The sequence below is a fragment of the Solanum tuberosum genome, unplaced genomic scaffold (assembly GCF_000226075.1).
Source record: "Solanum tuberosum cultivar DM 1-3 516 R44 unplaced genomic scaffold, SolTub_3.0 scf00346, whole genome shotgun sequence".
Lineage (NCBI taxonomy): Eukaryota > Viridiplantae > Streptophyta > Magnoliopsida > Solanales > Solanaceae > Solanum > Solanum tuberosum.
The window spans coordinates 426,941-451,477 of NW_006239265.1; the positions used below are offsets into that span (position 1 = coordinate 426,941).

At 31.3% G+C, this 24,537-nt stretch overlaps 6 protein-coding genes and 2 non-coding genes across 8 annotated transcripts in view; 3 read left to right on the plus strand and 5 right to left on the minus strand.

The window, feature by feature from the left end:
• The window catches only part of LOC102605357 (NAC domain-containing protein 86-like), a 3,320-nt gene extending 1,908 nt beyond the window's left edge, over positions 1–1,412 (plus strand). Inside the window, exons 3-5 of the mRNA XM_006361114.2 lie at positions 1–203; positions 287–592; positions 676–1,412. Of these exons, the coding sequence (XP_006361176.1) occupies positions 1–203; positions 287–592; positions 676–948 (782 nt within the window). The 3' untranslated portion in view covers positions 949–1,412. The remainder of the gene's footprint in view (positions 204–286; positions 593–675) is intronic.
• Positions 1,413–2,365: 953 nt separating this feature from the next.
• On the minus strand, positions 2,366–4,790 carry LOC102605699 (uncharacterized). Its single transcript, XM_006361115.2, has 2 exons — positions 4,531–4,790; positions 2,366–3,953 (listed from the first exon to the last, which is right to left on the minus strand). The coding sequence occupies exons 1-2, from the start codon at positions 4,712–4,714 to the stop codon at positions 3,436–3,438; spliced, it is 702 nt and encodes a 233-aa protein (XP_006361177.1). The 5' UTR covers positions 4,715–4,790; the 3' UTR covers positions 2,366–3,435.
• Positions 4,791–5,256: 466 nt separating this feature from the next.
• On the plus strand, positions 5,257–5,328 carry TRNAC-GCA (transfer RNA cysteine (anticodon GCA)). The gene has a single exon. It is a non-coding gene; the product is annotated as a tRNA-Cys (tRNA).
• A 247-nt stretch (positions 5,329–5,575) lies between these two features.
• Positions 5,576–8,081, minus strand: LOC102584567 (aluminum-activated malate transporter 12-like). The gene is made up of 6 exons (XM_006361136.2): positions 8,075–8,081; positions 7,794–7,934; positions 7,423–7,695; positions 7,169–7,308; positions 6,938–7,072; positions 5,576–6,245 (listed from the first exon to the last, which is right to left on the minus strand). The coding sequence occupies exons 1-6, from the start codon at positions 8,079–8,081 to the stop codon at positions 5,634–5,636; spliced, it is 1,308 nt and encodes a 435-aa protein (XP_006361198.1). The 3' UTR covers positions 5,576–5,633.
• Positions 8,082–8,262: 181 nt separating this feature from the next.
• On the minus strand, positions 8,263–9,033 carry LOC102584891 (aluminum-activated malate transporter 14-like). The gene is made up of 3 exons (XM_015315143.1): positions 8,766–9,033; positions 8,512–8,651; positions 8,263–8,415 (listed from the first exon to the last, which is right to left on the minus strand). The coding sequence occupies exons 1-3, from the start codon at positions 9,031–9,033 to the stop codon at positions 8,263–8,265; spliced, it is 561 nt and encodes a 186-aa protein (XP_015170629.1).
• LOC107063357 (aluminum-activated malate transporter 12-like) lies at positions 9,030–9,985 on the minus strand. The gene is made up of 3 exons (XM_015315144.1): positions 9,657–9,985; positions 9,141–9,277; positions 9,030–9,038 (listed from the first exon to the last, which is right to left on the minus strand). Exons 1-3 carry the CDS (start codon positions 9,922–9,924, stop codon positions 9,030–9,032), a joined length of 414 nt encoding a protein of 137 aa, XP_015170630.1. The 5' UTR covers positions 9,925–9,985.
• Positions 9,986–11,685: 1,700 nt separating this feature from the next.
• TRNAS-AGA (transfer RNA serine (anticodon AGA)) lies at positions 11,686–11,767 on the minus strand. The gene has a single exon. It is a non-coding gene; the product is annotated as a tRNA-Ser (tRNA).
• Positions 11,768–12,061: 294 nt separating this feature from the next.
• Positions 12,062–12,689, plus strand: LOC102606032 (uncharacterized). Its single transcript, XM_006361116.2, has 2 exons — positions 12,062–12,176; positions 12,305–12,689. The coding sequence occupies exons 1-2, from the start codon at positions 12,090–12,092 to the stop codon at positions 12,587–12,589; spliced, it is 372 nt and encodes a 123-aa protein (XP_006361178.1). The 5' UTR covers positions 12,062–12,089; the 3' UTR covers positions 12,590–12,689.
• The last annotated feature ends 11,848 nt before the right edge of the window (positions 12,690–24,537 follow it).

The window sequence follows — 24,537 nt, forward strand, 5'->3', positions numbered from 1 at the left end:
CGCGAACAAATCGAGCCACTAATTCTGGATACTGGAAAGCCACGGGGAAAGACAAGAAAGTTGTATGTAAGCCTGCAGTTGTAGGATACAGGAAGACACTAGTTTTTTACCGCGGAAGAGCTCCTCTTGGGGATAGAACTGATTGGGTAATGCATGAATATCGTCTCTGTGATGATGTTTCACAAGGCACTCCTAGTTTCCAGGTAGTTGACAAATCTCAACATGAAGTTTTACAAGCCAAAAAAAAATCATGACCATAATATAAGTACTATTTAAATTTCTTCAGGGGCCTTTTGCTCTTTGTCGTGTCATCAAGAGAAAGGACAACATTTCATTGAAGACGAGTGATGTTCATGGAGGTAGAGTCTTTAAACAGGCTGAATTCAGTTCAAGTATCGAAGGTTTTACCTCAACTGTAGCCTTAAATGAACCCCTTGTCCTTTCTGATGACATGCCAACTCCAGCTACATACGTGTCCGGTAACAGCAACTATTCAACTCCTATTAATTCTCCCTATAAGACAACACAAGTAGAGGACTATGACTCTACAAACCTCTGGATGTCTCAGAATATGGTTCTTGATCCTTCAAAGGTATTGATGTTGTTCCTTTTTCTATGCATTGGTTCATGTTTTTTCTGTGAACTTCATACTAATATTTTGGTGGCTGGATATAGGAATGTCCTCAAGGAAGAAGTATATCTGGAAACTATCCCCATGTGTTCTCAAACTCAACTTCATGGCAGCCAAGTGATCAATATGACTTCACATCAAGTTCATCTTTCCTGAATTTTAGAGGGGAAGTTGAACTTTCTGGTGATCTCAGTGGCTATGGCAATGTATCTCCCTTCTCAGTCCATGGAAGCTACATGGAGTTCTATGGCAATGAGGATATTTCATATAAAGGTTATAACCAGAACGACTTATTGGGCAATCCAAATCTCTTCTGATGAACATTCGGGAACAGGATTTTGGGAAATTTTAATGGTGTATGGTCACATGAAGATAATATAAGTAGTCTGATGTAAAAATCTACTAAAAATAGGTAAATGCAACTAAATGTGCTACTGAAATAATCTAAAGTTGTTCTCTGAGACCACAGCTTTTTAATGTCTGTCTTAGAGTCATTCGATCTTATTACATCATCTTCGAGTTTAGTTTCATAAGTTTAAATCTAGCTGGTGTTTTGTCATTGAAGTATGAGATACCAAGTGATGATTGTTTTTCAATGATCTCACAGGGAAATGGTAAAGCTAGTAGCTGAATCTCTTAGATAGAATTAAGCCTCCATTACCTTCCTGATATGTATCAATGTTCTCATTCTGATCAATTCCATATATGAATTTGTTATCAAGAAACAAAATTTAGGTGTGTTATTGACCATCAACTCTTATATATTTATATAAACATGTTACGGAAGTACTGATGTTCATTAGCAGAACTTCCTTTCTAGCATCTGTTGATTCATCCCTTAAGCAACTATTGGTTGCATTATTCAAAGCTATTGAACTGTTTAAGCATATGTGACCAAGATTTAAGGGAAAAAACATTGTTTGAAGCTCTAAAAGGGTGAGTTGCCTGCTTATAACTGGATAACTTGCTAACCAAATGCACCTTGAGATTCATATGTCCAACTTGCTAAATTGTAGTTTGATAATGGCCTTGATAGCATCACTTGTACTCATAGGTATATGGATGAGATGCAAATTTAGACAAAAAATATGTATAGTCACTAATTTGGACTTTGTTTTGACTTCAACTGAGGAACTACTAGTGAGAAGCTCCTTGTATCAGGCAAACTGCTTCCATTCTTGGCTAAATTATTTTGTCAACATTCATCAGCTGACTTATTACAGGCAGAATTTAGACTCAAGTGATCTCCTAAAAGTTACACTCAACTTATTTGCATTATAAAGACTATATCTTGATATGATTGTGATAGTACCAACTTCCAAGTAATCATGATCAAGAATCTATAGCAAATGACATAGATGATATTGCTTTAGGGAACACAAAAGTAACTCACAAGCAAAGGATACAAGAAAGCAAGTTAGTAAAACGTTTGTTGAACTTTGTATCATTTTCTTAGGCACAACAAAATAAAATCTAGCAAGACGGCAAATGCAAACGAAGAGGTAATGAGAAGTTGCCCACATATTGGGAAATTGAAGGTCTATTTCCACACCAGATGTGTCAGTAACACCTTCAGGGGTGTTGATGAAACCCATTTTTCATAAGGCACCCCTTATCCGAAACCCACTGGCCCGATTAATCACACTGTTCTTTGACTAATAGAGTGGAAGCTGGTAAAAGTTTTCAGTCATATTCAGTATGTGCCCATGACAGTAATTTATATATATCATGATATTCTCAAGACTAAACAGTAATTATTTCTTGCCTCGGAAACATCTGATGCTGGAAGGAATCAAGGTAACTTAACTGATGAAGTTGATAAACCAATCAAGAAGAAATACAAAAGCAAGCCACATAAAAGTGAGAATCAATCAATTGCTACTTTATACCTCCTTGAACTCAACTTCAAAAGATGTCCTCCAAACTATTCCTCCTAACATTAACAAAGCTTTAGAAAAGTGTAATCAAAAGATCAGAAGCCATTAACTCAAAAAGAGAAAGAAAGATAGGTACACTAACTGATTAACCATTCGTCTTTCCCGCCCCCTATTAGTTCAGACATAATACCATAGGTAGATAGCTAGAGAGGAATCAACGAAGCGTGTCGCCCCTTTATCATTAAGCAAATAGTCTCTCAATAAATCTAGATCTCCTTTTTGGACTCATCTATGTTTTCTTTAATGTACTCTTTTTAGCCTGTGCTTTAAAATAATGCTCCACTAGTTGGTCCCATTGAAGAATGATGGCAATATAATTATTTACAGTAAATAGTAAACATCTCCATCAGTAACAAACTGGGAACATAGCAAACCAAAAGAACACATATCTCCAAATTAGCTACTGACTTAGCTGCTAGTTCACAGCAGGGGTGAATATAGACCATTTCTATCTGTATAGAGTCACTCAATTCATTCTTGAGTTGAATAACTTGAGAAATTAAATTTGGGAGAAACACAGAACAGAGAATCTATTGCAGCCATCTCTGTACAAAAAATGTGAAATTTACATTGCTACATCTTATGACCTGGTATATAAAGGTAGCATGGTGCACAAAGCATTCCGCGTTCATGCAGGGATCAGGGAAGGGCTACACTCAAAGGGTCAGTGGCTGATTCCACCGCTCAAATCTGTGACCTATAGGTCACACAAGGACAACTTTACCATTGCTCCAAGGATTCTCTTCATTTTATAACCTAGTATATTAATTCATATTTTTCTAGTCACTTCCATCACTAAGACTTTTAATTAGTTTTGACATCCATTTTTGCCAAAAAGACCGAAAACTTCATGGAAAACAAGAAGAATCAATATAAGCTAGCAATTTGAGGACTACAAAACACAAGAACTTCATCAATAACAGCCTTAGACTCATCTCCAAACAATGATTCTTTACCATCAGGCCTTTTAGCATAAGAAAGTCCCAATCTTGACTTAGCTTGCCTTAAATCACCAACCCCAGAATTCGTATCAGGTCCAGCAAATCCACCCATGACAGGAGCCAATGGAGGACCAATGAGCAATCCATCAGCACCAAACTGTGGACCTCCTCTAGCATAATCAAATAGAGCAGCACCACTTCCCCCTACTTTAGGCAACATTATTGGTTTTTCAACATCTTCATCCCAATAAAAGAGAAATGCATCAAAAGTGTCGTAATAATCATCTGTGCTTCTGTAGCCTTCTGGATTAAATGCTCCAAACTTAAAGGCCTTTGTTGTGTAGCCAATGATCACACATGGTCCTTTGAAATCAGATCTGTTATGGAATTCAGTTGCACTAAATCCATCCACTGATGCCTTATAGCAGCATTTCAGTTCCCTTCCTGCGTATCGATCATCACCCAAAATAAAAATTAAAGAACATACATAAGCTCTTGTCAGTGGAAGATCTAACAATAGGTTCGCGAATTCAACAGAACTCAATGTTTTGATGTCAAACACTATATATATTAACTTGATGGACTCAACCATTACAATTCTTAATACTGAAATATCTATTTTCCATGCCAACAATACTGAACTTGGATGAACCAGCAGCATTCAGGCTACATCCACCACTATTAATATAAATATACGAGCACGCCAAAATTAAGTATAGATAGTATTAGATACAAGGACAGAGCTAGAGAGAAAGTTACAAGTACGACATAACTCAATAGCTTTAGTAGAAATCTTGTATTTGCATTAAGAAATTCACTTAATATGTATAAATAACTTATCCGGAACCCAATAAGGTACTTTTTTTTAGAATTCATAACTCATAATAAACTCAAAACATTGGTTCCACCTTTGATTAGATATATATTTCAAGAATCCACAACGTCTAAATTCTGGATCCGCCTCTAATTGTGTTGTTTTTTTCCATTTCTTTATCATGTAAAAGAGAAGGAAAAGAAGTACCTTTCAAGAATGTTTTGGTGAGGAGGGAAGGAGGAAAAGGGAGATCAAGATCATGATATGTAAATTGTGGATTATCATCAGTCTTGTTATTTTTCCCAAAATTCCATTTAAATAAGCTTCTTGTAGAACATTTATTAAAATAAGGAGTGGATATAGAATTTAGTATTGCTATGGAGCAACTCATGGCTGAAGCAGAGTGACCACTCTCCTTCCTTTACCTTTATTTCTCTTCATACATAATCTTATCCTCACTATATGTGGAGCCATTGTATATGAAATTTGAAACTTGTGTGCCTCTACCTTCTAACTTATAAATTAATTCATTATATCAGATAATAAAAACATTGTCATTTTTTTTTAAAATGAAATCTTTTTATTTTTCTAGTACTTTTATGTTAGTTTTACATCATGATCTTATTTTTAAATAACATACATTTTCCTTCTTAGTCGGCTTAAAAAAGAATGACTCTTTTTTTTTTTTCTGACAACACTTTAATATAGCGTGACATGTTTAAGGCAAAAGATTAAAGGACATTTTGATACATTTGACATAACTTTAATTTAAAATCACAAGATTAAAAAGTCTTATTATTCAAATTCCGTATGAAGTCAAACTAAGTCATTCTTTTTGAAACGGTGGAGTGCTACTTATTTCCAGTTTCAGTCCAAATATCTTTCAACTTAAGTTTATAATTTTTAGCAGTTAAATGGATAAACAACATCAAGGGGTCCATAGCTCAGTGGTAGAGCATTTGACTGCAGATCAAGAGGTCACCGGTTCGAACCCGGTTGGGCCCTTCTGCTTATCTTTATTTTTTTTAGGAAATTATGATTCTCTTCTCTAATGTTTTTTTTTTTTTCGATCTCTTTGTTGCTATTCAAATTAGGTAGGGAATATCGTATCACCTACTTGAGCATAAGATTAACAACTCATCACATGTAGTCATGTACAAAATTTAATTTTGAACAAGGTATATAAAATTGTAAGTAGAATATCATTTATAATGAAAATAATTAAATACGTATAAAATATCCTCATCACTAACTATTGTATATATATCATTTGACTACTGAAAAAACGTAGCCACTAAAGTCTAGAGTACTCAATCTGCTGCTGTATGGGAGGAGGGGAACTCACTTTCCACTCTAGGATTATTATCACAACTTACATTAATAACCACATCATCATGACTATATTCCTTGAATTGAGCTACCCTTCCCAATTCTACAACTTGTTCAATAACAAGATCAAGTCTTGCAACTATCTCAACTAACAAAGATGCAAAGGCTGCAAATGGTAGAGCCTCCAAAAATTCCAAGCTAGTAATGCCATTCTTGCTTAATGTGGGCCTCAAAATCTTTTTATCACCCTCTTTCAACATTAAGTCATGGCTAAGTCCAAAACGAGCAGGATCGTCATTATTTACACTCGGTAAAGAGACTAAAAAATCTTTACCAGATTTTTGCCTAGTGGCTAATGTTGCTAAGGCTAATAGTATGTTTGTATTACTATTAGTGCTAAGAAAGAGTCTGGGTTGGGATTTTAATGCGTCGATGAGGTCTTGTAAGGCTTCATGGACATGATTAGATGGGATTTCTGGGCTGTATTTACGACGATTTCTTATGCTATCGCCTAGTTCCTTTAGTGTCTTTGTCACTTCTCTGGCAAGTCGATTGCATGGATCTTTGAACAGTACTCGGACTGATTGAGGAGTCTACAAAAATAATAATCAAGAAAAACATTTAATTAAGAAAGTAACAAAAAAATCACATTTAATTTAATCTAGAGATCTAACACGTTATAGTGTATATATAATTTAATCTAAAGGTCTGGTGTGCAACACTTGGCTAGAAAGATTTTTCTGGTGTATTTCTAAATGTAGAAAACAATTTATTGCATCAAGCACTCTTTAGATTTCTAGATTCTAACTGTTTGTATGTTTAGCCTTCTTTAGAAGCTAGTAGCATCACACATTGAATTGCTCTTGTTGACTTAGTGAGCACAAAGATTAGGCATCACATGTAACATGTTGTACTTGTTGACTTAAAGAAGACAAAATTTAAACAGATTTCTAAATGTGGCAACTTTTTTGTTGAGGTATTCTCTAGAGCTAAAAGGATATATAATTTTTTAAATTAATAGGTCTACCTGATTTACGAGAATAGTTTTGGAAGTGACTGGTCTTGAATTTTTAACCCTGCTTGCGTCTTATGTGCAAAACACCAAGTTGAACAAGTTTTGACTTTTGACCTTGAACGTTTTTCCATAAGGTAAGTAGGGGTCAAACAAGACTACACATTTTCAAGATCATTGGGTACATACGATTTTCTAGCACTAGAAGCCTAAAGAGATGGCGCACCCCCAACCCCCAACCCCCAACCCCACAGAATAATAATAATTAATTACCTTAATTTCAGTTTGCAGGCATCCATGTAGAGCTACTATTGTGTATCCAAAATGGCGAAGAACAGTCCCCAATTTAACATATTGCTGCCAGGAACAACTTCTTAAATATCTTGGCTCCCAACTTGCATATAGTGCCTAATCCAATTCTAATTTGATTAATTCTAATAACTACATTAAATAGTACAAGACTTGAGATAATAATAATTAATTAATTCTGGATATATAGCTTACCAAAGTTTCATCAGATGATTTGGAATCTAAAACATCCTTGTAACCTTTGTAAATGGGATCCTCCATTTCCATTGAATATTTTTTCACTTTTTCCTCTTGCTGATTAATATTACCGTCGCTAAAATACTCGTTAATGCAAACTGCAAGGTTTAATTAGTTGAAAAATCTCATCAATCTTCTATGTTACATGAATATTTAAGTTGATAATTATAGAAAATTTATTGTGTTTGTTCCATCTAATAAATTTTCCCTACCTTCTATTGATTTTGCTAAGCCATCGAACTTAGCAACAGTCGATAAATGGAGGTCTTCTCCTGACCAAATTGGAAATATAAATAGGCTCATGAGGAGACAGATACTACATCCAATGGCTATGGTGTAAAATCGCTCATGAGCGATCTTCAACACGCTATCAACACGATAGCTTGACACTGTGATCAAGTTGAACGTCAAGAGGAATATCACCACACCATAGTCGTAATTTTTCTTTATGTGAGAGAAAAATCTCATGTATGTAGTCATGGCTCCTGAAGAATAGAAATAAAAATAATGTATCCACTTTTATTCAATTGAAAATTAATCATAAAAAAAATAAATGATAATTGAATAAGTGAAAGCTTATTACCAACTAGAAAAACTGCGGTCCCAATGAAAGCAGCATGAAATATGTGGCCAGATTCATTGGCAATACGTTCGATCAAGAAAGCCAATAATCCTGCTAATAGTGTCCCTAGTCCTCTATTCAGCCCTTTATATAATGTTGCCCCTATATATCCAAAAAATTACAAAATAAATTACATAAATAAAAAACACTTGTCCATTCATATACTTAAACAACAATATGGAAACTTAAAATATGAGCACTTCAATCTCAAACAAGTTAAAATCGATTTAAAGAATCTTCACCGTCCATATTTCCCTCTTAAATTCAATTCAAGCCATCATCACATGAAATAAAAATAAAAAGTATATATTTCAATTTCTATCAGATTATCTTTACCTCATGTTGTAGCATGCTACGTGTCTAAAGATTTACTTGTAAATATGTTTGACTGACCTGATAGTATAAAAAAATTTTACACTGACAATATAAATTAAAAAACTTCTAGAGCCTTAATTTCAGTTTGCAGGCATCCATGTAGAGCTACTATTGTGTATCCAAAATGGCGAAGAACAGTCCCCAATTTAACATATTGCTGCCAGGAACAACTTCTTAAATATCTTGGCTCCCAACTTGCATATAGTGCCTAATCCAATTCTAATTTGATTAATTCTAATAACTACATTAAATAGTACAAGACTTGAGATAATAATAATTAATTAATTCTGGATATATAGCTTACCAAAGTTTCATCAGATGATTTGGAATCTAAAACATCCTTGTAACCTTTGTAAATGGGATCCTCCATTTCCATTGAATATTTTTTCACTTTTTCCTCTTGCTGATTAATATTACCGTCGCTAAAATACTCGTTAATGCAAACTGCAAGGTTTAATTAGTTGAAAAATCTCATCAATCTTCTATGTTACATGAATATTTAAGTTGATAATTATAGAAAATTTATTGTGTTTGTTCCATCTAATAAATTTTCCCTACCTTCTATTGATTTTGCTAAGCCATCGAACTTAGCAACAGTCGATAAATGGAGGTCTTCTCCTGACCAAATTGGAAATATAAATAGGCTCATGAGGAGACAGATACTACATCCAATGGCTATGGTGTAAAATCGCTCATGAGCGATCTTCAACACGCTATCAACACGATAGCTTGACACTGTGATCAAGTTGAACGTCAAGAGGAATATCACCACACCATAGTCGTAATTTTTCTTTATGTGAGAGAAAAATCTCATGTATGTAGTCATGGCTCCTGAAGAATAGAAATAAAAATAATGTATCCACTTTTATTCAATTGAAAATTAATCATAAAAAAAATAAATGATAATTGAATAAGTGAAAGCTTATTACCAACTAGAAAAACTGCGGTCCCAATGAAAGCAGCATGAAATATGTGGCCAGATTCATTGGCAATACGTTCGATCAAGAAAGCCAATAATCCTGCTAATAGTGTCCCTAGTCCTCTATTCAGCCCTTTATATAATGTTGCCCCTATATATCCAAAAAATTACAAAATAAATTACATAAATAAAAAACACTTGTCCATTCATATACTTAAACAACAATATGGAAACTTAAAATATGAGCACTTCAATCTCAAACAAGTTAAAATCGATTTAAAGAATCTTCACCGTCCATATTTCCCTCTTAAATTCAATTCAAGCCATCATCACATGAAATAAAAATAAAAAGTATATATTTCAATTTCTATCAGATTATCTTTACCTCATGTTGTAGCATGCTACGTGTCTAAAGATTTACTTGTAAATATGTTTGACTGACCTGATAGTATAAAAAAATTTTACACTGACAATATAAATTAAAAAACTTCTAGAGAGATCTAGCTAGCATAAGATCTAAAGCACATTACCTGTTGTGAATTCAAGAACAACCACCACAGTCATGACAGCCCAAATAGCATTTTCTCCGATGCCTTTGAACAATGGCTCCATTAAATATAACAAGGAGACCAATGACAAGGAGATTCCAACTTTTAGTGAGTGAATAACCCTTCTTTTATCTTCTTTCCCTACTTTCCAAATTTTTCTACATGTTAATCTTCCTAACCTCTTCATTTTCTCCACAACATCACCATTATTCAAGAAGCAAGAATTATTTTTTCCACTCATGACCTCCATTTCATAAAGATGAACCACTAGCTAGCTAGTTTTATGAAGGCTATGCTGCAGGGATTTTGGCTTTGTACCACCCCACCTTTATTTATATATGGAAAGAAGGGTATATGTTACTTTATATAGAAGGTGGATTAACAGGCTTCCTAATAAAGTCAAAAAAAGAGAAGCAAAATGAATTTGGTGGAAAGATAAGTTTACCTACTTAGAGTTAGTTTGGCAGTATCTATTAGAGGAAATAATACATCTAACGTTTTGGTATTATTAATCTCTTATTTGATATATAATTTGTCAATCTATATATAACTAATTACACCCTTTTTGATATTACCCCATGTATAATTAATAGATAGCATGAGCAATATAAGAATTTTTACTATAGGCATGGTTAAAGACATAAACGCCTTTACAATTCTAGAAGCGGGTATTTTTGTAAATAAGTATTTATTTTAAAATTATGAAATGCATGTTATTTTTAACAGACTTGACCAAACATTTAATAAGAAATAATGTCAACATAACTAATTTCTGCATTACTAATCTCAAGTCCAATATTACTAATACACTATAATATTCAACACTGTTCTTATACAATATCCTACCAAACGATTGATGTTGGTAAAAGAAACACCAAACTAATAATTAACCTTCATAATGTAATATGAGATCAAATGATTATGAAGAATGAGAGGTCCATTTGGAAGACGTAGGATAGTTGAATTAAGTCAAAAGAAACCAAAACTACTTGGACTAATACGCCAGCTAATCTATAACACAGCTAATTAAATTATGAAGGTACGTGTCAAAATAAGCAAGTACAGGCGGTGCCTCTGTTGGTAAACCAAACTAATTTGGTGTGTTGTGCTCTAATAATTTCAATGGGTTCAAATTGCAGGGGACACCCCAATTCGAGTTATTTCACGCCATTCATAGCGTTCAATGAATAATGAAATTCAATTCTATTATCTATAAAATATGATGAATATGTTTTTATAAATATTACTCCTTTCATCACAAATTATTTGCCCTTTTCTTTTTAGGTCCCTTAAAAAAAATCATAAATGAATAAGATATTCTTACTAAATTTAAGTCTATCCAATTTTAACATTTAAGAAAAACAATCTCACAATTTTTTTTAGCGCCACAATATATTACTTTCAATATCTATACGGTACTTGGTTTTTCATTCACCAAAAAAAAAAACAAATTGTCTTCACAAACTAAATTTCTGCCAATTTAAAATATTTAGATAAGTTGTTTTGCGAAGGAAAACATTGTAAAACATAAAAATAGAATTTCAAGCATCTAGATATTAAATAAAAAGTAATGATGGGACGTTTTAAAAAAAATTGTACTATTAGCTTTGTTACTCTCCTTGAGAAACGATTCATTCCTACAAAGTAAAACATAATTTTACTGACTTATCTTCGTAAATAACTTCAAAAATATGTAGCTATTTACAAGCTAAGTAGTTTATTGGTTATGTCTTTTAATTTGGACACTCTCCTTAAAAAACTGTTAGTTCCTATTTCCTAGAAAATAAAATGTAATTTTACTAGCTTATCATCATACATACTTGAAAAATATATAATTTTTTAATAGTTTATTGGTTATGTAAACATCTCTTTTTACACAGGAAAAAATCCATGATTTTCTAACCTTTTGTTAAATTTTCTTAATTTTATGCTCTTTTTACGAAAAAGATATATTTAAAATGCCGTGAGTAATCAAAGTAAAAGTAATCAAAATATGAAGAAAAAACAAAGACGTGGTCGGCAGGATTCGAACCTGCGCGGGCAAAGCCCACATGATTTCTAGTCATGCCCGATAACCACTCCGGCACGACCACTTGATGATGTTAATTAATGAAGACAATATATTAATGAGTTTACATAAACATGGGCACACGTAACTAGATATTTTCATATAAATCCTAGAAAATAATTAAATATATTAAAATGACTTTGCAGTGCAATGTGGCAGCAAACAAGGGTTGGCGGTTGCATGATGGACATGTGGCAGCACTCGTAGAGTCCAACCGTCTTTCTGAAGCTTAGCTAGCTTCTTTACGCACCGTATTTATAGTTTCCCTGCAATGAACATCTTCAATATATGTATATTATATTGAGTTAATAAATTACTAAATTCCAATCATCAACACAAGGAAGAAAATGCACTCAGTAAAGGAGAAAGTAAGCAACGCAGCTGCTGCTGGTAAAGAGCACGTTGACATTCTCAAAGCCAAAGCCGAAGAAAAGGTCACAACTCACCTACTATATTATTTACTTGTTTAATAGATCAAATAATTTGTTTAAAATCTATCTCGTCTAGACCGTAACTCAAAATTCCGCGTAAAATATTCTCCTTGTTAATTAATTAATAACAGGCAGAGAAAGCAGTAGCAAGGACAAGGGAAGAGAAAAGGATAGCAGAAGAGGTGAGAAAAGCAAAAGAAGCAGAAGCAAAGATGGAGCTGCATCAAGCAAAAGCACGTCATGCAGCGGAGACCCTGCAATCGAAGCAATCTCATCTTATAGGGCATCATCATGCGGTTGGTGTTCATCAAGGCCAGCAAAATCCAGTGGTCGGTAGTACCATTCCAACTACTGCTACTGTTGCTCCGACGTATCCTCTTGGAGGTTACCCTCCTACTTCACATGGCCATATCTAATTGGAGACATATATTTAGCAGCAGCATGTAATAGTTGCTTGTTGATTAGTGTGTAATTTCAGTTGTTTTCTTTGTAATGAGTGCTTTTGGAATAAATGGAGGAAGGCCTTTGCTTTTTTAGCTAGCTAGCTCCATTGACAAGAATATTGGATCAACTCTTAGTTGGTCAAACTTACTTTTTAAGTCAATTTTTTATTTTTGAATTTTTTTATTAAATATAAAAAATAATTTAAAATAAGTAAAAAATAACTTAAAATAAGTTACAAAGTGTTTGACAAGATAAAAAATTGACTTAAAATAAGTCAGAAATCAAAAGTAAATTTTTCTCTACTTTTTATTTTTTGACTTAAAAGTCATTCAATTTGATTTTTTATTTTTGACCAGCTTACTTTTTTTTTTAAAGCCAATTCAAACGGCGATAAGTGTCAAACATTTCCCTCGCACATGTTAGGGAATCTTTTTTTTTTACTATAAATAAATCACAGTTGTGACCCTCGTCTAGCCAGAACCGTCTCAATAAAATTTGGATTATTAAAGTTTTGAAGCTTTAATTTTTTTATATTAATATGTACTCTATAAAATTGAATAAAAAATATTAACATATTTAATATAATTTTATAAGTTCGATTTATTTATCAAGGTTTGGATATACGTAATTTTTATGGTGGACTTTAGGGAGAATGGAGAAAAAATTATTATGAATCTTATGAAGTAAAAAATTAATATGAATCTTACGAAGTAAGAAGGTTAATATAAATTTATAATTAATATAATATAAAATTTAAATATTAGAAAGTTAACTTTAATAACCTCCACCTTTGTTTTTGGCTCATGTGCTCAGAGATATCCCTTTTTCCACCTTAACCCTATTTTAAAATATACATTTTTATTAATTTAAATTCTTAATATTTACTTATTCCAAAATTTAAATCTATAAAAAAATTGTAAAAAATTTGTGTAAACAATAAAAATCATAAAAACATAGTAAAATTCTTATTCTTCATTTTGCACAATAAACTCTTTATTTTATTTTACATTTTATACACTATTATTTTATATTTAATTTATGGAATGATTTTTAAAACCGTCATTGGGAGAATAGGACATTCCATGTGTACAAGATTTGGCACCAGAATTTGGGAGTGTATGAAACGTAAAATAAAATGAAGTATTATTCTACTTTATATGTTATTATTATATAATATAAAATAAACTTGCAACTTGGCCAAAATTATTATTGTATGTTATTTATTAAAAAGTGAATTTAAAAAATATCAAATATTAATATAATTAAATTTTAACATGATAAATTGAATATAATTTAGAAATAAATTCAAATAAATTAAAAAATCATTCAATAAATTAAAACATAAAATAATAGTGTATAAAACGTAAAATAAAATAAGAATTTATTGCGTAAAAATAAAGAATAAAAAATTTAGTGTGTTATTTAATAATAATAAGAAGAATTTTGAGGATTTTATGATTTTAGTTTTACACAATATTTATCTATTTATTTTATAGATTTAAATATTTTGGGATAAGCAAATATTAAGAATTTAAATTAATAAAAAAAAATTAAAGTTGGGGTTGAGATTATATCTAAATCAAAAGGTGGAAGGAGGGATATCTTTGAATCAAAAATAAAAGTGGCGGGTATTTTTTGACCAATATGAGGGTATTATTAAATCAATTCTCATAGATTAGATGTATTCTTGACCCTTTTTCCTTAAATAAATTTGAATTATTTTTTATAAATAAATATATTTATTTTTTTAATGGAGAAAGTTCAATCATTTGAGAAACTTCAATATATTCAATACCAAGATAACTATTAATAGAATAACAAAAATAATACTAAGATAACTACTAATGGAATAACAAAAATAGTAAAACGGAAATGAAAAGGTAAATATATCAACAATATGGGTGCTCTTATGTTAAGAGCATGTTTGACAATGGGTCAAAAATATATTATTTTTTTAAAAAAAAAAAGGTGTTTGGCAAAACAATAAAATTACTTCTAAATAGAAGCAGAAGCCGTTTTCTTGCGGTCGGAAAGTAGCTAAAAATTTATGTTTCTTAAAAAAACAGAAGCAGAAAATTATTTTTTACAAGATCAAAATATCCATTCTATATTTACATAATTCCATATATATCCTTTATTAATTAAATTGCATATATCATATCTTTGGTAAAAGTTTCATTTAGAAATTTTATTTTTATATAATATTATTTTATTATTTTACGTTTATTATCATCTTTATATTTGATATATTTAATTATATTTAAATCATCATATCAATATTATATCAATATTTAATTTTTATTTATTTATCTATGTATAATATTGATTGAAAAATTGAATATGTACATTTTAATTCAATAAAAATAAAAGTTTGCTTAATTTTTTTATAATAGGTATTTAAAATATTTTTTTTATATAAATAATCTTCATATTAAAAGTACATTGATACTTGCCATTTTCTGTAATTTGATACCTAAAGGCACTTTTAATTTGCTTATCAAAAACAATTTTTAAATGAATTAGCCAAACACAAATTGTTTTTTTTTTCAAAAGTACTTTTTTGAAAAGCTATTTTAAAAAAAATACTTCAAAAAATAAGCAGGTTTTAGCAGCAATCTCAAACATGCTCTAATTATTAGGAGATAAATAAGGTAATATATAAACATACTACAATTTTTTAAATAATTTAGTTTTTAATTATTATAATATATTTTTTTATTAAATAGGATAAATTTTTATTATATTTTTCTATTAAAAAATTCAAATTTGATTTATTGATAGTGATCAATCGAATTGACACGTGTGCCATATGTATGTATACATGTAGTCGCTCTTTCGATCATGGGGTGGTATTAAAGCTTAAGGCATTGATATGTTGTCGACAATATCTGTAAAGGCTTCTTTAGAATTTAGACTTGATAAAGTTGGTATCAACTATCAAGAATATTTTATTAAAATATGATTGTTTTTAGTATTTATTTTTTCATTGATGTACTGTCGATCACATAAGGGAGTCTATATGGGCATTTAAGAACAATTACCAACCTTCATTCACTTTCTAAATCACATAAATGAATTGAGTATGGATCATCAAATTCTTTGATATGTAATTGTATACTTCAAGTAATTCTCTTGCATATATAACTATTGATTTGACTGAAAAATTAAACATGGTAGATGAAAATGAATGAACAAAACTATAAAAATATAAGAACGATTTTTTAAAAAAAATTATAAGAAATTATCTAAGATTGAGAAAATACGATTAAGAGAGAGAAACGATATATTTTAAAATGCAAAGTTTGATTTGGTAGAGTGATTTTAGGAGAGAAATCGCTTAGTTGTTATAATATGAAAGAGAGTGTGATTTGTATAAAACTAACTATCACTCAAATATAAGGCAAGTACAAATTACTTTGGTGCTTACCCCCCGTGATAGTCATTTTCACTACACAAGTAGTAACAATTTTTGGGTTGAAAAAGCTCGACGATTCAAATGAATCATTCTTCTGGTCTCTCTTCGCTCTCCACAGCGAAACTACCCATGACACATCGCCCCATCGCTTCGCATGCGGGAAAACAACGAAGTTCAGTTCACGAGACCACAACGCAACGGAGTGACCGCAACGCAGCAGAGTGGATCAGATGTGACACTTTCTAGATCTAGTTGGTTTATAATTAAATGAAACTATAAATATGTTAATTAATTTACAAGTAGATTTTATTCTAGTTCGTTTGAATTTAAATGGATAAGTAATAGCGCGATTGATTATTTTATTGTAATTGAAATGCATTTTTTATGTAAGGGATTCATAAAGATAATGTTTTCAATTTTTTTTTTATATATATATATAAGGTGCTAGTTTAATATAATTGAGATGCTTTCTAAAAAAATTAAAATCTTAATTTTTTATTATAGATATATGTAAGTCAAAGTCGACCAAGCTATATTATTAATTTATCTACCATAAGACACAAAATTAAACCTAAAAATACCAACCTATCCTGAATATTAATATGATAATAATATAATATTTATATGTAAGTCAAAGTCGACCAAGCTATATTATTAATTTATCTACCATAAGACACAAAATTAAACCTAAAAATACCAACCTATCCTGAATATTAATATGATAATAATATAATATTTATATGTAAGTCAAAGTCGACCAAGCTATATTATTAATTTATCTACCATAAGACACAAAATTAAACCTAAAAATACCAACCTATCCTGAATATTAATATGATAATAATATAATATTATTTTTAAATTAAAAACTAAAATTACCAAATCAAAATTCAAATGTCGTAAAACTAATAGAAGTAATTTAAGAGTTAAAAGAAACATTATATTACTTGTGCACCAAATAAACATAGTCTAAAATATTTGACCATGCGATACCCTATCACAATATGAAATCGTGAGATGGAATCAATGTTTAGACATGCGATTTCACGATATCATGAGATGGAATACCATATTTTTCAAAAATCATGATATGGAAATTTCATATCATGATTTGAGATTTTTTAAATACAAAAATTGACCCACAAGTTTATATTTTGTTAAAACAACCCCACATTATATCTACTAAACATTTATTTCATATGTAAATAAAATTAAGGGAAAAGTTTCAGAAAAATACTCCAACTTTGGTCAAAATTGTTGTTACGACACCAAACTTTATGGAGGACCTTTTACCCCTGCATTATTTAATAGTGTATTTTAAAGGTATATATGTGCCTACGTGGACACATTACTATTTATAATGATACAATATTTGTGATGTCCATGTGGACACATATATACCTTTAAAATACACTATTAAATAGTGTAGGGGGTAAAAGGTCCTTTCCAAAGTTTGGTATTGTTACAACAATTTCAGTCAAAGTTCGGATATATTTCAGACCTTTTCCCCTAAAATTAATAATCACATCATTACTTTTTAAAATTTATTATTCTCACCAACATAAAATTTATTATTGTTTTCAATTTGGTGAATATAAATGATAAAGTAAGAATTGATTTGGTGAATATAATTACAAACGGAGGGAATAATACTTTTTTTTTATTTTTCATAATAAAAAACCTTCTCTTTCGGTTACATATGAAAATGTTTTAAAACAATTTAATATGAAAAAGGACAAAATTGGTGATGTATGTTTGATAATCACTACTTCCAATATGTTTGATTTTAGCACGAAATAAATGCACTGAAAATGTACAATTGCTCACAAGTGAAATAATGCATGAACCATATGATATTGACACACAAGTAAAAATTGTCATAACTTGTACAGTGTTACATTGCAATAATACCAAAGGGGTGATGAAATATTTATGGTCTATGAACGTGAAAATATAGTTGCGAATGATACTGACCAACAAATGGCTCAAAGTAACAATGTTGATTCATCTTCTCGGTCATATGATAGATAAATGCAAGTTTAACGTGAGAAGATTGTCCGAACTATGTGAGAGAATTATATTAAAGACTAGTACACTACAATTTATGTTCAATTCTTTTATTGAATTAAAATTTGATCAATTAAAGTTAGAAGAAACAATTAATTAAGTGGAGATCAAATAACTTTGTAATAATTTATTATGTGATTTTTTAAACTTTTATTTATTTGATAAGATTGAATAAACAATTGAGGCTATTTTAATAATTTTACAATTTATGAGATTCTTATGTTTATAAGAAAATATACGATACAAAAATTATATATTGCATGTCCAAACAAAACTTCAACTTCGTCTCATTATTTCATATCAATCATATCATAATTGAAAGACATAATACTTTCTATATTCTTATATGCAATGATGGAGATGGAGTACTTGGAATCAACAGAATTCTAAAATTACGAAACCAACTGGTTTCACACCGGGAGAACAAGATCCAGAGTTCCCCCTTGAACTTGTCCCGAAAAGTCAGTTACACGCTTAAACTATTATAGTGGCCTATTACACACCTATACTATTCAAAAAATAAACAAAATAAAAAATAGGCGCGTCAGTTTGAAATTAAAGTAAAAAAAGAAGTTAGAATCCTCTTTTCCATCCCCACACCTCTTCTTCTTCAAACCCCACCCACTGTCCTCTTCTTCTTCATTCTTTATTTTCATCACACTTCTTTATTTTTTATCACAATCTTAAAACACAATTTTTTTGATTCACAATTAGGTTAATTTCGATAGATTTGCTAGTGAATAATTGTATTTTATCTAGAAATTTTTTGATTGATTGTTTCTATCGTTTTCATTTTTTTGACTTTGTTAAAGAATTCTTGGTTGTTAATCAATTTTTGGGTTTGATGATAATAGCAACTTTATGGGTTTGGTGGTGATGGGTGGCGGGTGACAAACATTAAAAAGAGATAATTGAAGGTGGTGAAGAAGAAAAAATCGATATTGATAATGGTGTTTGGTGTTGGGTGACAAAGAAGAAGAAGAATTGAAGGTGATATAGTGATGGTGAAGAACAAAATCAATAGTGAAGGTGGGGACGGATATGATTTTTCGATGAAATGAGAATTGAAAATGGATGAGATTAGTCATGAAGAAGATATAATTATTAGAGAATTAAAACAATTAATTATGAATTAGTTAGAGTAAACTATAGTTAACAAAAGAAAAGTTAATTAATAAAGAAAACAAAACAAAAAATTATAATTTATTACATGATGCTGAGGTAGCGCTGATGTGGCAACGAGGGTAATACACCACATAATGTGAGAGTGGTGTTACATGTCTCAGGGTGATAATAAATTTATTTTGAGTAGTTAAGATGTGTAATAGGTGGAAGAGGCTCCTCTCCAGTACATAATCTCTCCAGTTGGTCCAGTGCATATTTAAATTAAATGACATCTGTCAATTTTAAAATCTAATGGTTCATATTTATTTAAATAAAATAGCCTTTAAATCATGGTTAGCTAAAAGTCTTAACTCAGGTTAATTTATTCTCTCTCTTCCCACTTCTCTCCCATGGAGTATCAAACAATTCCCCATCTTTGTTGCAGACGAACCAGTTACACTCTCAAATTTCTGAGATCTGCCAAACCACCCAGCCATGATGCAACGACGTTTCTCTTACTTTGGGGCAAGGTTAAGCGAAAATAGTGATAGCAGAAATTTGTGTCTTCTTGTTCATAGTTGTATTAGCCAAAATTAAATTGGGAGAAATACTACAACACCAAAATTGTGCGGACTTTTAATTTCATTAATCTAGAAATATCATAGATTAAAAAGTTAAGGACTTGTAGTACTGGAAAGTTGAAACATCTATATACCTGTAAATTGGGAAATAAGAAATTTGGTTGATACACCTTGGATGAAGAATTTGAGATTCATGATGATTTATTTTTTTTGGGATTCTGCTTTTTCACTTGCTCTTTCCATGCTTATGAAATTTATCTGAGACTGATTTAATTTCCAATGTTTTCCTTCATATGCACTTATAAATTAAGCTTTGCCCTTTACGATGTCACTTTTGTAAAACAATAGAAAATACACTTCTCCAAGTATTATTGATATTATAATTGATTCAAAAATCACTCTATTTCTATCGATTCGAGAGAAAGCAGAGAAGGTTATATGACAGAGCGAGAGAGATAACTAATAGGTTGAACTATCATGGTGTTTGCTGTTTGGGAGAGAAGTGGAAGAGAGAATAAATTAACCTGAGTTAAGACTTTTAGTTAATCATGGTTTAAATGCTGCTTTATTTAAATAAATAAGGACCATTAGATTTTAAAATTGACAGATGTCATTAAATTAAATATGCACTGGACCAACTGGAGAGATTAGTGTACTAGAGAGAAGCCTTTTTCGTAATAGGTCATCATGATAATTTAAACGTGTAACTGACTTTTCAAAATAAGTTCAGAGGGAATTTATGCCATTTTCCCTATCATAATTCTATATCATGATTTCTATATCATAATTCCATATCGCATCACCGCCAAAGGAGCACTAAGTTGGGGCTTTGAATTAAAGGTGACATTAAGGTGTCAAAATAAAGGGGTGGTGACATAAGTCTTAATTATTGAGTGTAGGTGACAATTATGTGATTAATGATTAAGGATTGTGGAGTTGCCCTTAAGTTTATAAGTTGACAGTTTGGTCCATTGAATTAAATGAGGGGTAAAAGGGTAAATGACTAAAACCTAATTTAACCAATTTTGGTGGGAGCCAAAATTGGAGGGAAGCCACCAGCTGTACCAAAAAGGGGGAAATAAAACATTTTTCCCCCCGTATTCCTCTTCTTATTCTTCTTCTGCTATGTTCTTCCTCTCTACTTGCTTGGTTGCTTGCCTTTCTTTTTCCCATTCTCTTCACCATCTTCTTCTTCTTCTTCTTGTTTTCGTACATTGTTGGTCTTGGCTGCTAGTCCTTCTTGGGCTTTTTTCTTCTTCTTTTCATCTTCTTGAATTAGATTTAGTTAATCTAATCAGTGAACTAGATTTCGTTCTGTATCAATTGGAATTACTTCATAAATGATTGGGTTTACACACTATTTGTTTTGGTAAGTAAAATTAACAGTTCTTTGAAATCATTTATCATCATCTGGGTAGCCGCAATTTTTTCAATAATTTGCATTCGTGTTTCCAACAGATAGCTATATATGTTGCAACATATGACTTATACATTTTGTCACAACATGTGATTTATGTTTTGCAACATAATAGTTATATGTAGCAACATATGACTTACATTTCGCAACAGGATAGCCATATGTTGCTATATATAACTTACACATATTGCCACATGTGATTTATTTGTCACAACAAATCAGTTATATGTAGCAACATATGACTTACATGTCGCCACATAATAGTCATATGTTGCAACATATGACTTACACATTTCTTCATTAGTACTAATTGTTTTTTTAATTAATTTCTTCAGGTACAATAAATTGAGGGATTATTTGTAGGGATTGATTGTCATGGTGAATGGGTCGAGAAGAAAAATTGATACATTTGACGTTGGAAGGATGGTAAGAAACGAGAAGGGTCGGTAGGGATGACTGTCGAAAGAAATATTTTGTATGATGATTTTGTGAATTTAGTCATGAAAAAATGTGGATACAATTGTCAACTGAAAGATCTTGTCAGGAGTTACATTTCCCATTTTTTTCATAATAAGAAGGTCTTACCTTTTAAAATAACTGATTAGCGTAGTTTCGTTGTTTATTTGGGAGGAGCAGAGAGACCGCCCATAATAAGAGTTTACGTGGATGAAAATCCTATCGAGTAGGATCATAATCTAGAAGAAGACCAACAAGATATGTTAAATGATGAATTTGATGATGTGGACATGAATAATCACGATGCTGAAATTGGAAAAGATGACGTGCCGGACTTTGAGAGCCACAATCCTCCTACACCTATTGTTGGCAGCAACATTCCATGTTCTTCTCAATCATCACGTGTGAATAATGTTCGAGATGATGACATCAATTTTTATAAGGGAATGACATTCAAGAACAAGGAAGAACTGGCAAATTCATTGAAAATTGCTTGCTTGAAAAAAGATTTTAGACTGAAAAAGGTGATCAATTCTCGTAATGTGTTTTCTTTTAAATGTTCATATCCGGAGTGCAATTGGTGGCTGAGGGCTGTGAAATTTTACAAGTAGCGACAGGTTTTGTCATTTAGAATCTTTTGAAAAGTCCATACGTGTGGTTCAGAGCATCTTACAAGCTATAATCCCCATGCCACGGCAAAAGTCATAGGTAAGTACTTTGAAAATAGGTTTCCCAATGGTAAATGCCCATCCACAAGAGACATGTCAAATCAACTCCCCACAAAATTAAGTTGTAAGGTAAGCTATTGGAAGATTTATAAGGGCATGGAGCATGCTAAGTCTAATGTTAGGGGAACAAATGAGCACGATATGCAGTGCTTAATGCGTACCGTTATATGCTTAAAATTGCAAATCCAGGAAGCAAGACGACATTGTCGCTTGATGAAAATGGGAGGTCAAGTACTTCTTTTTATCATATGCCGGTTGGATAACTGCTTTTCAAGAAATGAGAAAAGTTAGCCGTTGCTGGGACATTCCTGAGGAGCAAGTATGAAGGAGTTTTGCTATCGGCGGTGGCACAAGATGCTGAGAATCATATATTTCCAGTGGCTTTCTGTGTTGTGGACAAAGAATGCGATGCCTCATATGAATATTTTTTTCAAAGTATGAGAAGCTTTGTAGATGATACTGATGAGTTGTGCATTATTTCTGATAGACATCCAAGTATTCGAAACATGATTTCGACTATCTACCCTACATCTCATTATGGTTGTTGCATGAGACACCTTGGGGAAAATATTCGAAATAACTTTCACAATTCAAAGGTAGTGACCCATTTTTATAAAGCAGCAAAAACGTACGATAGATGTGAGTTCAATGACCATTTCAATCAAATAAGAGATTTGGTACCAAAGGCGGCTGAAACTCTTGAACGTATTGAATTCCACACATGGAGCAGGGCATTTTGCTTGGGAAATAGGTACATTATTGTCTATACCATCTCGTTTGAGTTTATTGTAATTTTATGTGTTTTGCTTGATTTTTATTTTTTGTTTTGTAGATATAACATTATGACGTCAAACATCGCGGAGTCGGTGAATTCTATGTTTAATGTTGAAAGAGAATTTCCCATTGTCGCTCTATTTGATGAAATAAACAGGAAATTTGTACTTTTATTTCACTAGAGGCGTATGGAGCTAGTGAACTCTGCAAATAGATTTGTTCCTTCAATTGAAAAAGACATATCAAAGTATGTCAACGCGGGCAACAAGTTATTGGCTCATCAAATCTCTAACTACAAGTTCAGTATCACTGGTCATGGTGATGTTGCTACAGTGGATCTACAAAGAAGAACTTGTACTTGTAGAATTTTTGACTTGGACAAAATACCTTGTCCACATGCCATGGCAGCGCTTCGAGCCCAATATGGTGACGTGGTAATTTTTTTATGTTTTTCGTATGTATTCACGTTTTTATCAATGTATTTTATCCATATTATTCAGTGAAAAAGTACATAATGTCATATTGTGAGGAAATTCACCTGGTGCCATCTAAAGATTCTTAGATTGTCCCTTTGGATGTCATAGAGAGAGAAATACATGTTCCATATGTTGATCAAAGCAAACCTGGAAGAAGGAGATATAAGAAACGGCGTGGAGTTGGTGAATCATTTCCAACAAGAAAAATAAGTGTTTCGTATATATGGACTTTGGCCACAAAAGAACTACATGCCCAAATCAAAATGCTCCATAAGTGTTGTTGAATTTTAATGAATGTTCTTTTTATTTGAGGATGATGTTCCCTATCTTCTTATCTTAATTTGAATTAACTTATGTTATGTTATTTATATAAAATGTGTGATTTATTTAATTATGTGTTGCTACTTACAACATAATATTGCATATGTTCCAAAATATGTCAATTATGTGTTAGATTTTATAACAGAATATTGCATATGTTCCAACATATGTCAATTATGTGTTATATGTACTATAGAATAACGCATCTATTCCAACATATATTAATTATGTGTTAGATCTTACAACAAGGTATTAATTAAATTATCATCTGTGGCAACATTTATACATAACTTGCAAACCAAATTGATGGTGAAAAAGGTTGCCTTTTTGTGTTTTGTACTTATGCAATTATGTGTTACAAGTACCATAGAAAACGCATATGTTCCAACATATTTCTAATAAATAATTACGTGTAAGGTATTCTCATTTTGATCATCCTTGAAATGTCATCTGTGACAACATATGTACGTTCTGTGGTACAAAATGTTGTATTTAACAGTTTAAACTGCAACAGATATCGTCATTCGAACAACTTTCAAGAAAAAAATTAATTACAACTCTTCACGCAACATGTCTATATC